This window comes from Perognathus longimembris, chromosome 6 (genome assembly GCF_023159225.1).
Source record: "Perognathus longimembris pacificus isolate PPM17 chromosome 6, ASM2315922v1, whole genome shotgun sequence".
NCBI lineage: Eukaryota > Metazoa > Chordata > Mammalia > Rodentia > Heteromyidae > Perognathus > Perognathus longimembris.
This window is the reverse complement of record NC_063166.1, coordinates 82,930,944-82,945,755: the sequence shown is the minus strand read 5'-3', so window position 1 is coordinate 82,945,755 and position 14,812 is coordinate 82,930,944. Positions and strand designations below refer to the sequence as shown.

General features: G+C 44.0%; 1 protein-coding gene and 1 pseudogene across 1 annotated transcript in view; one reads left to right on the top strand and one right to left on the bottom strand.

The window, feature by feature from the left end:
• Window positions 1-1,165: 1,165 nt before the first annotated feature.
• Rab22a (RAB22A, member RAS oncogene family) overlaps window positions 1,166-14,812 on the bottom strand; it is a 50,580-nt gene continuing 36,933 nt past the window's right edge. The window contains exons 4-7 of the mRNA XM_048349659.1: window positions 12,359-12,430; window positions 12,167-12,273; window positions 11,467-11,576; window positions 1,166-3,724 (exon numbers count right to left, since the gene is read on the bottom strand). Coding sequence (XP_048205616.1) covers window positions 3,627-3,724; window positions 11,467-11,576; window positions 12,167-12,273; window positions 12,359-12,430 — 387 coding nt within the window. The 3' untranslated portion in view covers window positions 1,166-3,626. The remainder of the gene's footprint in view (window positions 3,725-11,466; window positions 11,577-12,166; window positions 12,274-12,358; window positions 12,431-14,812) is intronic.
• On the top strand, window positions 9,986-10,096 carry LOC125354036 (annotated as a pseudogene).

Genomic DNA, 14,812 nt, shown 5'->3' with positions numbered 1-14,812 from the left:
CCTCGGAGCTCACCCCTATCACTGGACACAGCCTGGAGCTGAGTGAGGAGAGCCAGCCTGTGTGTGCAGGCGACAGGCCTGGCTCTCAGGGCTGCGAGCCAGGTGCACGGGAGGCATCAGAGACAAGGGCCTCTTTGGAAGGCAAGGGAAGGATGCTGCCATTACTCACACAGGCTTGTGTGGAGATGTGGGTGTTTGGGGGCTCTGTTATATAAATCTAAATCACATACTGTGTGCCTGTAACTTGTACTCTGTGGGCCCAGGAATCACATTCTTGGTGTATTCTGGAAGGAGTGAAAAAGCACTAAACAGAATTTATGTAACCCCTTGCACAACTCGCTCTAGAATATAAAAGATGTATATACGATGAGCAAGGGCCTCTTGGAGCTTGGGAGACTGACATGCCAATTAGTGCTGTGTAGTCTGAATCTAACCTGTCTATTTAAATACAGTGTCATAAAAAAAGACATTCCGGCTCGATGGTTCCAGGAATGCCCAGAAGCAGTTACCTACAGGACATTTCCATGGCTGTAGCTCCCGGAGTCTTACAAGGCCTCCTAAACTATTTTTCGAGTTGAGGAAAAGAAATAGAGCTAAGACTTAAGTTCTGAAATCATATGCAGTTTTCTTTCTCTTCTTGCATTCAGAAACCAAGACCATGGCAAAACATCAGGAAGGGCACTGGCCCACTTAAAGGAGAAGATGAAGTCCCGCGTGGGTGTCCAGGACAAGTGACAGAGGAGGCAGGTACTTCAGATGCCACTGTCAGCAGAGAAGAAGGGCGCACGGGGGCTTCCAAAGGGATAAAGCTTTGTGCAACAACAGCCCGGGGGCGGGGGGAGGGGGACTGACAAGCAGGTGACCAAAGTCTCCTGGGAGCCAGCAGGGCTTGCAGGAGGTACTTCTTCCTAATCACTTCTTACGGAGTTTAACATGAAGGACACTTAATCATACTCTTACTTTATATTCTTTTAATCACCAAATGATAGTTAATTAGTTATCACAGAATCAGAAAAACACTTATGTAAAAGGAGAGATCTAGAGACCAATGGTTTCTAGGATTGGACACCTGCAAAGAGCTTATTTCAATTTCTCAGAAAGGAATCAATATTCACTTTCAGCTAATGAATGATTTTTCTTTTCTGTTCAGTCCTGAACATTTAAAAAAAAATGGTTCTGCGTCATAAAGGAACCAAAGATTTTTATGGATGGGCCTTGTCTCAATTCCTTTGGAGTCTAGCCTTTACTCATTAAGCATAAAGAAAGAAAATACAAAATGGGTGTTAGAGATCATTACTTAGGTTCATGCAAAATGTGTTCAAAACAAAGCATGGCTCCTCACTTTAATGTGTGCCTTTGTATTTCATGGAGTTCAGATTATGGGTCTGAAATAGGTATCTGTTGTTGGTAGGCCAAAGAAAATGTGGAAGAAGAGAAGACTCAAGAAATGCAGAAGCACAGTTCCCCATCGCCTGTCCTACGGGCAGAAGTGTGAGAAACCAACCTGACACGAGCTGTCAGGACTGGTGAGCTGGCCACCAGGGCCCAATCAATGCAGGGCAACATCACAGTGGGGCCCGAGGCCCTGGGATGAGGTTCCCAAGACCCTGCTTACCTGGGCACCAAGAGGCGACTTAATCGCCCGCATCTACAGACAAAGGTTATGGAGTTGTGTCATTTTCTGGTGAAATAGGACAGGCTCTCTTCCCCGCTGCACCCAACGTTGCTTCTTCCACAATGAGTCAATTAACCCCTGTTCTTAAATTTGTTGCTGTGGAGACAAGAGGACCAGCAATAGGAGTGCTGCATATACCAGGGCCCTGGGTGTTAATGTATATAAAATCACATCAAGCCCCCTTCAGGTGGGTATAAGGAGTTCAGCATAGGAATATTTTCCAGACGTTTACTATTTGAAAGCGGGGTTAGAAGCAAGATGCTAGGAAGACTGAAGTCTGCATGACTTTTATACAAAACAGTGTTATAATTTTTACTAACTGTATTCTGTTTATAATGGCTTCAATATGAATAAAATAATTTCAAGTGCTTCAGATATAATTTCTTCATTACAAATCTATCCATTTCAAGTAGGGGCTACAAAAAAATAACATTTATTTCTAAAAGTTTGGACTGTTCAGTTAAGGATAGCTCTGAAAACACAATTTAGTTTGAAATTCAAGCTGTTTCATTTCCTATTTAATCTTGTAAATTTCCTTCCCTTACAATAGGCAGGTTGGAAGGGTGCCAAATTAGACCAGGAACAAATTTTCACCAACCTCTCTTCAGTGCTTTATTTTTAGATTATATTAAAAACCTCATTAGGCTCCCTGAGGGAAAAGAGAGTTAACCACTAGCAGAGGCAAGGGAAAAGAAAGGAAACGGAAAGACAAGCTAAATTGTTAACAAGGCGAGCTCTCTTCAAACAGCTGGGCCGAGGTCTCTGGAAAAGCCCAGCGGCTCCTGACCAGGGCTGAGCCCAGGACCAGGACCAGCGCCTGGACTTGATTCTTTCCCCTCTGGCTAGGAAGGGCGAGTCAGGCTTGTCAACGTGGCATATGTCTTTATTATCATTTCCAGATGGGATGTGCAGCGAAGGAGATGGGGGTAGAGGCAGGGAAGGCTGGAAAGATTATAAGCTAAGCGCTCCATGCCTCCGAACTACATAAATGTGTTTCAGAGTCTCCTGTGGACGGGCTGAAAGATGGGCGGGCACATACGCAAGACTGGGTGCGAGATTAAATGGAGTGTTGCATGAAACTTAGAATTTATTAATGTATTTACATAATTTATCATCTTTAAGCGATGGTCTCATAAATATAGACTACAACTTTACATATGCTAAGCAACAGGTCCTTATTTTCCCTCCAAAATACTTCCTTGGGTTAAACAGAAAACGGTCAGCATTTCCACGATGTTCTTTTCTCATCCTCCGTTTTAAACCAGTTAGGCAGCTTAGAGCACCTCGATCACGAGTTTCTTTTAGAAGGTGCCAACAATGTGTTTGGTGACACACACATGACAGTGTCAGAACAAACCCAGGGTGGGACCCAGGGTGAACCCCCAGTGCTGCTCTGGCTGCTGACCCACAGTGCTTTCCAAGCACAGTGCTTTCCAAGATGTGGACAAGAAGCTGTTCCCGTTCATCCTGTGAATAATCCACTTCAGCTTCAGATAGCAATAGCCATTCACCTGCTTGCACTGCCCTACCTCACTTTAAATGACACCACTTCTTCTAACAGTGGCAATGGAAATAAAGAAAATTACAATCTTCACAAAGGCTTGTTCCCCAACAAGAACCACAAAAGTGCTAATTTTCCCTTTACAAATGTTACATAAAATCTTGATTACAAAACCACCCAGCAATTGAGTCCTGTCATCCGTACAATCAGATGTCCCTTCACCAAGATCAAGAGCCAAGGATGCAGGGGTCCTTCTGCACACCAGAGGATCTTATCATACTACAAGTCGACAAGTGGAAACCCCACCATGTTCGTCTTCAAAGGGAGAAGGGAACTGTCAATTTCTGAGTCCTTTTGTGTGAAGAAGACTCGGGAGTGCGAGGCAGACGTGGAGAGCCAGGGCCCACCCTCCTGCGAACACTCACCACCACCTACTGTGTGGCTGGCTGGTCAGCAACAGCTTCGCTTTGGCTCCGACGCTTGTCTTCGGAGTTTGAAGCCCTTGCCGCCAGATGGCGGATTGGCGTCAGTGGATGGAATTCTTCGACCTATAACCAACCAGGGGGAGAGAGGAGAGAATGAGCGCCAACTTTCTATATCTGCTGACTTTCATACACAATAATTTTGCTGATAAAAATGGACAAGTTTGGGGCTGGGAATATGGCCTAGTGGCAAGAGCGCTTGCCTCCTACACATGAAGCTCTCGGTTCGATTCCCCAGCACCACATATATGAAAAACGGCCAGAAGGGGCACTGTGGCTCAGGTGGCAGAGTGCTAGCCTTGAGCAGGAAGAAGCCAGGGTCAGTGCTCAGGCCCTGAGTCCAGGGCCCAGGACTGGCCAAAAAAAAATGGACAGGTTTCATCACAGTGAGGCAGTTGAGTGAACACTTGACATTGGAATAATGGACAGGATAAGTGCGAAGACAACTGGGATAGAGTGCCCACCGGTCCTCATCCAATCTCCCCTCAGGCTGACGTCTTCCATGTCCAAGACATTTGTCAGAAGCAGGAAGGCACCAGCCCACCCGGAGCACCAGACTTAGTCTTTAGGTATCAGTTTTCCCAGTCTTCTCTCTTTCCCTTTCCTCCCTTCGTCCCTTAGGTTTCACCAGTTTTGCTCCTCATGTCTTCTCTCTCTCTTTCCCGCCCACCTGCCCTGTCATTCTGTCTTTGAATCTGGACTGTATGCATGCATCCTCCTTGCGCAGGGGCCAAGCTCATCTTCTCTGTACCAGTCCGCCTCTAGTGTGTGTGCTGCAGAGGCGACCAGTGCACTAATGTCCTAGTTGTCTCAGGATGCAAACAAGGACACCACACAGCATTTAGCAAGCAGTTGTAAACCCTTACATACTAAAGACACTTTGTTTTGTGTAGCAAGCACATTCCCTTTAAAAGCTTCCATCAAAACACGCACACCCATCTCACAGCGAAAGCCACCAGACCTAGGACATAGCTTCCAGAGCCAGGCACGCACGCACCCCACAGTACATCTCCGGCCACCCAAGCCCGGCCTCCGGCTGCACAGGTGGAAGCAAACAGATGCCCTGCTGCCCTGTGGCCACCCGGCTTCCACTTGATAGACCATGGGGATTCTTCTCTCAGCGAGGAGCCGCGGCTACTCTGCCAGATCCATAACAGGCTCTGGAATTTGTTTACCTCTCCCTCTCCTGATGAATGCTTATTTTATTCATAATGCTGCCATGTTATTAACACCGATGTGGGTGTAGGAAAGGTGAAGAGAGTGGAGGTGAAGAGATAGAAGGCGAAGAGAAAGGAGGTGCCAGGCCGCACTATTCGGCCCCAGAGCATTTGTCTGACACATTCTGTACTCCTGGTGTCTACCTAGCACAAATGCAAGAGGGATGTGCAATTTAAATTTTGACAGATGCTGCCAAATTGCTCTCTGAAGAGGCTGTGTCACCAACAACGCATGAGAATGAGCAGGCTTCACTTTACTGCTCTGTGAAGCATAATGTCAATTTCAAGAGAAATCTTAAATCACCCATCCACCTTCCTGGCTGATAACTCAAGGCTCGCTTCTTGCACAAAGGCTTTCCAGATGCCCCACAACCTCCAAACTTGAACACCTCACACTCAAAGATCCATCAGGATCCTAGAAGAACACTACAACACATTTGCTGGTACTGGGACTTAACCTCAGGGCATTGTGCTTTCACTTGGCTTTTTTGCTCAAACATGGTACACTGCCACTGAGCCACACCTCTACTTCCAGCTTTTTGCTGGTTAACTGGAGGTAAGAGTCTCAGATTTATCTGCTCAGGCCAGATTGAACTGCAATTCTCAGATGTCAGCCTACTGAGTAGCTAGGGTTACAGATGTGAGCCACTGACATCTGGTTCATGCTAAAACATATTTGTATCTAGGCCAGGGAGTCTTTTTACTGCCAAGGCCCATACAGATACTTATAAAATCATTGGTGGGCTATAGAAATTTATCAATATAGGCAGATAAGCACAGGTGGCCAACAAGAACCATACAGGAAGCACACGTGCCTATCCCATCAGGTACCAGGGCCTTGTAAGGTCCAAGATCTACTCAGCATAGTACCTGGCACAAAGGCATTTTGTAAACAAGGAAAGAATGGATAGATACATTTCTTGACACTAACAAGAATGAAAGGGGATCTGACAACTCTCACATCCTTGGCTGCCAAGTCTTGAATGTCCACTATTTTGGGCAGTCTGTGACCTGGGAGGGTAGTGCACACTATGGCGTGGGTGTGCGTGTGCGTGTGTGCGTGTGTGCTGGTCTTGGTGCACTGTCCTTGAGCTTTTGTGCTCAAGGCTAGTGCTCTTCCACTTGAGCCATAGTTCCACTTCTGACTTTTTTGGTAGCTATTTGAAGATGAGTCTCATGGGCTTTACTGCTTGGGCTGGTTTCGAACAGTGATCCTCAGATTTTAGCCTCCTGAGTAGCTACAATTTCAGGTGTGAACCACTGGTGCATGGTTTCTAGACCAACTAGAAAGTGTTCTACAACTTTTCAAATACTCTTTTAGACACTGGTGTGAATAAATTACAACTGTACTGAAGCCGGATTGCAGCTTCTTATTGTGTCTTTTCCCTAAATGGAAACTGGAAAACAGCTGGCATCACAGAGACAACTGTGACATAATTTTTTAGAGCTAATATTTTCAGAAGAAGATAACATCTTCGATATCTTTCTTAAGTAGTAACTAAAAGCCTTTATGTTGACCATAAAGGACAATAAGGACAAACTGGATTCAATTAGCATTAAGAAATTCAGTTCATCCAAGGATTAAAAAATGAAAGTCAAGCTACAGAGAAGTTTGTCCAATATGCAGTCAACCAAAAACATATCCAAAATAAAGCACAAAGAACACAAAGAACACAGGTAGCCCAATAGAAAAATAGGCCAAAGACTTAACAGTACCTTCATGAAGAGAACCAGATATTATAGAGATGAAAATAAGTCTCTGGGCAGGTGCTTAATTTATCACTGTCATGGAAACACAGACAGAGAGGGATGGAATCTTATCCAATATTGCTGTGGTGTCAGGTGTACAACCTGCAGTTTGCAAACAGGCTGTAAAGCCATGCTGAACAAATGCAAATCAATGATCAGGCAATTTTTCTCCTGGGTATAAAGATACCTAACCAAACAGTATACAGATGTTCACCAGAACGTTTAGAACAGTACTATTTGTAATAGCTCCAAATTGGAGACAACGATCCCAATGCCACCAACAGCAGAATGATCATTACACTATGGGTAATCCCCACTTCTGCCTCCTCAACCCTGAGCTTGGCATTAATACATACCAACCATGAACATACACATTTTACAGCTAATGCAACAATATGGATGATCTAAAGATGGAATACAAAATAAAATAAGACAAGAAGCCAGGTGTTGGTGGCTCATGGGTTACTCAGGAAGATGAGATCTGAGGATTTCGGTTTGAAGCTAGCCAAGGCAGCAAAGTCCATGAGACTTATTTCCAATTAGTCACCAAAAAGCTAGTAGGGGAGCTATGGCTCAAGTGGTAGAACAGTAGGCTCAGCCTTGAGTTCAAACCCATGTTTACTCCCCTCCCCACCAATACACACACGTGCACTTACCCAGGCATGAAGCCAGAGTATGCTAAGAGGCTAAGAATATGGCTTAGTGGTAGAGTGCTTGCCTACCATGCATGAAGACCTGAGTTTGATTCCTCAGTATCACATACAAAGAAAAAGCCAGATATGGCTCTGTGGCTCAAGTGGTAGAGTGCTAGCCTTGAGCAAAAAGAGCTCAGAGACACTGTGTCACAGGCCTTGAGTTCAAGCCCCAGGACTGGCACAAAAAAAGAAGAGTATTTAAAAAAAACAAAACACCAAGTACAAAATATATGTAAGTTAAACGTGAATAGTTGGTACACAGGATGGGGTTACCCTCTGAGGAGTAGCCATGTTTCACCCTGGGGGGTTGAGCACAGGCTCTACTTCTTCATGTCCTCTTGATGAACACTGCACACTTTTCCATGTGTGTATATAATACTTCCACACACAGTCAGTGTCATGGGTACTGTGCTCATGCTATATGACAACACCCAGGGAATAAGCAAAACTTGCATGCTGTCCATTTTTAAAGATTATGAACATACACAGCTTGTGCAGTTAAAATGAGCTCCTTCCCTTCCCTGGGATCAAATCCAGAGCCTTGAGCATGGCAGCCAGGTGCTCTAACACTGATCTGAACCCCTTGTCATACTGTTTTCCCCTGATTGTGGGGCTTGAACTCTGGGCCTAGGCACCGTCCTTGAGCTCTTCAGCTCAAGACTAGATCTCTACCCCTTGAGCCTCAGCGCCACTTCCAGTTTTCTGACAGTTCACTGGAGCTAAGAGTCTCATGGACTTTCCTGCCCGGGCTGGCTTTGAACCATGATCCTCAGATCTCAGCCTCCTGAGTAGGCAGGATTACAGGCGTGAGCTACAGGTGCGCGGCTGTCATACGCTTGGGCATCTACTCAGAATGTTACAAGTCAGGAGACTGTAAAAACACTTGCACATCCATGTTCACTGCTGCCCTATTCGTAATATCCAAATAAAAGAAACAGCCCAGATGCTGTTTACATAAATATATGTACACACACACTGGAATTTACTCATTCATTAGAAAGAATAAGATCATGTCATTTGCAAGCTACAATTAAAATTACAGGATGTAATCTATACAGGACTCTAGGCATTCAGACACAACGAATCACACCAGAGGAGGATACCAATAGGGGAGCCAAACCCATACGTGTAACTCCCATGAATATTTAAAATACTATTTATCAAAACAAATTCCAGGAAATTAAAACATGGGTTATTTATATTGGTGGGGATGCAGTTTGTATGTGTTTCTCCCCCCCTTTTTCTTTTGTCTGTCATGGGACTTGAACTCAGGGCCTGGGTGCTGTCCCTGAGCACTTTTGCTCAAGGCTAGCACTCTATCACTTTAAGCCACAGCAACACTTCCAGTTTTTGAATGGTTAATTGGAGGTAAGAGTCTCACCTGGACTTTTCTGCCCAGGCTGGCTTTGAACCAAGATCCTCAGATTTTTTTCTTTTTTAGTTTTTTAGAGAGAGCAAAGCGGAGAAAGGGAGGGAGGAAGGGTGAACAAATGATATTCAGTATATACTATGTAGAAAATAAGCTATGCAAATTGTGGGCAGGGAAGGGAGGGGCAAACTGAGGGACAGTGTGACTGTGTCCAAAAAATGATTGTTCTCATTACCTGGTGTATGAAATGGTAACCCCTCTGTACAACACTTTAAAATAATGATAAAATTGGTGTTTGTTTTTTTTTCTTTGCTAGTCCTGGAACTTGAACTCAGGACCTGGTCAAGGCTAGACTCTACCACTTGAGCCACAGTGCCATTTCTGGCCTTTTCTATTTATGTAGTACTGAAGAATTGAACCCAGGGCTTCGTGCATGCTGGGGCAAGCACTCTACCACTAAGACACATTCCCAGGCCTAAATTTGTACTTTTTAAGATAATTTTTTTTTTTTTTTTTTACAAAAGTCCTGAGACTCCATCTTAATGAATGGCAGATGAAGTAGCTGGTGCTTGTCATCCTAGGAATGAGAGCAAGCACAAATAGGAAAACTACAGTCCAGGACAGTCTGGGCATAAAGTGAGGCTTTATTTAAAAAATAACCAACATATAAAGGACTACCGTAAGTGGTAGAGCTCTTGCCTAAAAGTCTGGGGCCCTGAATTCATCCACCCCCTAGAACTACCAAAAAAGGAAAAAATTCAAAGGACAATTTTCATATTGATATACTCCTCTATATTTTAAAAATAGCAATAGATTCAGCATCCAAAACATGCACATATTAGCCAGAATGTTAAAAACTCCCTACTGGTTATATGCTGCTTTTTAAGGACAAACCTGCTAATTACATCCAGGGAAACAATGAACATTATGCTTTCCAGCCTTCTAGCCAAGTGTAACCAGCAAGCCACTGGCCACCAATTGTGTCTTCAAACTGCTCTTGAGAAGGATTAATAGCTAAATCATAATGGAAACATTGCGTAAAAAATCCAGACCCCAGCCAGGTGCTGGTGGCTCACCCCTATAATCCATCCTACGTGGGAGGTTGCAATCAGGGAGGATCATGGCATAAGGTCAGCTTGGGCACACACAAGAGTACTTTGCAAACAGCTGGGCTCACTGGTGTGGACTTGTCTTATCTGCTGTGTGGGAGTCTAAGATTGGGCAGATTCATGTTCTAGGACAGTCTGGGCAGGAAAAGACCTTGAAACTTCCTCTCAATGGGAAGGAACTGGATATGGTGTTGTAAGGAAGGAGAGAAGGTTAACCATTCCTTGGACAAGGGTGGAGGAGGCTGTGCATATGATTAAGACACTGTCCCCTACTGCATGCCATTCAACCATGATTTCAAATAACAGAATCAGTTGAGGAGCCCAACAACAGATCAATGGATAGATGTGTTACACACACATACAAAACAACCTCAGCAACAGGGAAACTAGGGGCCTATACTCTACCAGGATCCCAATTGCTAAAGTTGATCCTAACACCCTAGGGCTTCTTTCCCCAGGCCTACTTCACTGGGGCAGTGTTCCCTTGGCCCTGGTGGGAACTAAAGTTCATGATCATTCTTCTTCACAAAGATGAAGAGGCTTTTCTGCTTCAACTATCTTAGATCTCAATCAGAGTAGTTTTTTGTGTTTTTTTTTGGAGGGGCTACTAGTTCTGGGGACTTGAACTCAGGGCCTGGGCACTGTCCTGAGCTATTTGCTCAAAGCTGGTACTCTATCACTTGAGCCACACCTCCATTTCCAGCGTTGTGGTATTTCATTGAAGATGAGAGTCTCACAGACTTCCCTGCCACGGGCTGACTTCAAACCATGAATGTGAGATCTCAGCTTCCTGAGTAGGTAGGGTTGTAGGCTTGAACCACTGGTGCCTAGCCCAAAGGCTATGTCTCAAAAGTGAACCCCCCCAATCCCAGCACACCTCTGTAGGGCCTGCTTTTAAGAGTCTCAGTTCCAATCCTGCTTCCTCAGAGAAGACTTTCCTGACCACTTGCAGGCAGGCTCTCATCCTATCCTCATTATGTTCTTCATATCTCTTGTTATTATCTGAAATGATCCTACTCATTTGATGTTTACGCCTGTCTCCCTTGGCAGACTATGTTCCAAGAGAGCAAGGGCTGTGTCTATCTTCTTCGTACTATCTCCCCCGAGTCTGGAACAGTTCCCAATAAATATTTTGATGAATTTGAATGAAACAAATAAACACAGATCTAATCTGTAAGAGGATCCAAAGGCCTGCAGCGCCCCTCTCATCCGCCATCATCACAGTAACACACTACAAAGTGCTGGCAGTTGGGAGAGCGGCGCTCCTACCTTTTCTCTTGCTTGGTACTGATTTTTGAGGGTGTCTTACATTGAAATTACACCTGCATTTCCTTTCCCTTAATTTATTTTGTTTGCTTTTGATGACCTTGGTTGGATAATTGAAACGCATTTAAGTAGAGAGGATGAGAGATGCCAGCTCCTCTGACCTCAGGGCCCTCCCTGTGAGTTATTTATTCCGCAGGAACATTCTTTACAGAAGAGCAACAGTCATCGGGCGGCAGCGACAGCAATGATAGGGAAGCCGGCCGTTCCTCTTTGAAGTCTCACTTCACTGAGGACGGCTTCAGAGACTGGGAGATTCAAGGAAAGGAGAGATTCTAACAAGGAAGAGAATGCTGTCTGAAATTGCTCTACACAGAGGAAACCCGAGAGGCACAGAGATACTCACTAATTTCTATAAAGAGTTCATTTATGTTTATCGCATTTTTTGCGCTGGTCTCTACAAAAATTGCATGAATGGAGTCAGCGTAGTCCTTCGCATCTCTCTCCATGACTTCTCTGGAAGGCAACAATTGCAAATCAGAAATTCTACACATTAAGATCTCAATGTTAGCCCTGCCTACAGAGTTAGCCAGATATAGGATGCCAAAGGATATTCCAAGTGGCTGGGGTGAGGGGGGTGAGCCTAGACATGTGGTTTTTTTCTTCTAATTACGCCACTTCTGTTGTTTAAACAACCAAGAATACAATGGATGCTGGGGAACGGCAAGCCTCCTAACCTTTACCTCCCATCCCTTGAAAAGCCCTTGTTTTGGGAATCAGCGGGACCGAAGTACTGTCAATAACCTGCTTTCTGTGTTCTGTAACTCAGTATCACAGGAGCCTGGGGGGTGGTGCGGATCTTAGACAATGTCAAGTGTGAGGCGACCCATGTTTAAGTAAATTACACACCTGTCTCTTTATATAATACAATTAGTTTCAAATGCCTGAAGTCTTAATTTTAGTTTGAAATGTCAGGACTCCAACCATATAACAAAAGGAATTTTTCAATGTCACAGATAAAACAGAAGCCAGATCCGTACACTGGATATTGCTCATTAAGAGAAGGAACACATAATCGGCATGGTAATCTTGCTGTAATAACTCACCTGACATCGATAAGATCACACTTATTTCCTGCAATGGCAACGACAATATTAGGTGGGCCATGCTGCCGGAGCTCTTTCACCCAGTTCTTTAAGGTTGAAAACGTCTCCTGTAATAAAGAGGGAGGGAGACTGGAGACCCGATCAACTAAGCGGGTCCAAAGGCATCTAAGGAAAATGGGGCTAAAGTCTTACTTCTTTTGTGATGTCATAAACGATGACAGCCGCAGCCGACCCTCGATAGTACATTGGTGCCAAAGCTCGGAACTGCAGAGGGAAAATAAACAAGAGAATTGGGGACACTGGTTAAACATGTTCTTTGACTAGACTTTTAAGCCCATTATCCCCCCACAAAAGGTAATCTTTCTCCTAAGCCACAGAAGATGACATAATGCTTTAAAGAAAATGAAACCATAATTACAAGAGGCAAAAACTTCTAATGTAACACCAAAATGTCTCTCAGAAGATAGTTTAGAATACAGTTTTATAGGAGTTAAGTATGGTGCTATAAGCAATTGTTTCAGCTTAAAAGGCTTTTTAATTGAACTCAATGTTGTAATTCCCAAATTCATTTGTTCAATAGCCCTTTAAACTCTGGCTTCTCAAACAATAAGGGAGATAAAAATAATGTGGTAAACAGTTTTCTGCAGAAGTGGCTGCATTGGGGTGTCAGAGATCACCCTGAAATCTAGATGAGGACCTTCCTTGGCCTAAGCACACAGTTAAGACCACTGTTTGAATGAGTGCAGCTTGCTTTTTGGAAGTCTCCATGCAATTCCTAAGATGAGGTCTCATTTTGCTCCCATGAGCACGCATAGCGTCTGTGACTCTCCCCTTCACATGCAATGATGGAACAAGAAGGAATGGGAAAAGAAAAACTTGGTTCCTGGGCATATGTCACACCAAATGGGATGTCAATATTTAAAGCCAAGTTTACCCACATTTGACCTGTGACGTAGCTATATGGCACAGAGCCACCCCATTGGTGGTGGCTTACCCCATATACAAATAGGAGCCATCTTTAAAGCAGAGTGTGTGGTACATATGCAGAATCCACATACAGAATTTGGCCCGTAACTTCTTAGCAATGGCTTACCAGCCTATAAACTTCTCACCTTTAAACTTTCATGTTAAATAAGAGTGAGACAGCAGGTATGCACAGCACATTCTTTTATCTTAGGATCTAGCGCCTAGTGCAGTTTGGTGATCAAGAGCTGGTGAATGAATGAATGAGAATATATGCGTAAGGCAAGGCTGAATGTCAGACCCAGGTGTCCCTGTTCAGAAATTTAGTCATCTCTGTGAGAGAAATACCTATCCCTGGGCAAAAGCCTGCTAACTTCCAATAAAGCATCAAGTTTGAGAGAAAGAAAACAAAGAACTTGAAGCAGCAAAGCACTACAAAACATATGATATCATTAAGTTAAAAAGACAGTAGGATGTTGGCTTGTTGTCTTCCACAGCTTAAGAGGAAATGGAACCAGAGTAGAGTGTGGAACCAAAGTAAATCATTGCCTCTGTTTTTGATGTACTTCTAATGGCAATGTCCTTTATAGGACTGTGTTTGTTTTCTTTTTTGTAAGGTAAAAATTCCATTAAGAAAAGCAAAGACCTGCTGGGAATATGGCCTAGTGGTAAAGTGCTCGCCTTGTATACATGAAGCCCTGGGTTCGATTCCCAGCCCCACATACATAGAAAAAGCCGGAAGTGGCGCTGTGGCTCAGTGGTAAGAGTGCTAGCCTTGAGCAAAAAGAAGCCAGGGACAGTGCTCAGGCCCTGAGTTCAAGAAAAGCAAAGACCTTAAACTGTACAGTCTGATAAATCAACAAATGTGTATATTCCCAGAAATTTTCTCCAGAAGACATTTCTGTCAGCACAGGTTCTGCAACATCCCGATTGCTGTGATAACTTGTCTTCCAGACTATTTATTGACATGAACATGAACATGACCATAACAGTATTTTTTTGCTTATTATTTGCACAGAATACTCATTTCCATGCTCTTACTTTCAAACTATCTTTTGGGTATGTGTGCCTGTGTGTACATGTGCGTGCATGCCCCCCTCCGCCCCCCACCACTTAATTCAGGGCCTTGCGCTCTTGCTCAGCTTTTCTCACAGCTGGTGTTGTACCACTTCAGCCATACCCCATCCACTTCTGGCTTTTTCTAGTTAATTGGAGATTTGAGTCTCAAGGGTTATCTGCCCAGGCTGGTTCAAACCGCAGCCCCTAGACCTCAGCCTCCTGAGATTTAGCTACGGCTAGGATGAAAGGTGAGTGCCACCACTGCAAGGCTTCTTTGTTTTCATCAGTCAGATAATCTTATGTGTCATGGTGTGTGTGTGTGTGGGGGTGTGTATGTGTGTGTGTGTGTGTGCGTGCGCGCGGTGTCCTATTGTTTGGTGCAACCTGACTACCTTTGCCCTTTAAGTGAGGTGCTGTTCTTTTACATTTTATGTTCTCATCTACACTTGGGTGTAGGTGACCATTTTATTTGTTTTACATTAAAAATTCCTATTCCTCCTCTCTTTTCCATCGGTTGGATATATATATATATATTTTTTTTTTTTGCGTTCAATTTCAATACATTAATTCTTCTACTGGCTTTTAGTGATGCTTTCTTGTATTATTTTTAAGAGTCTTCATGTA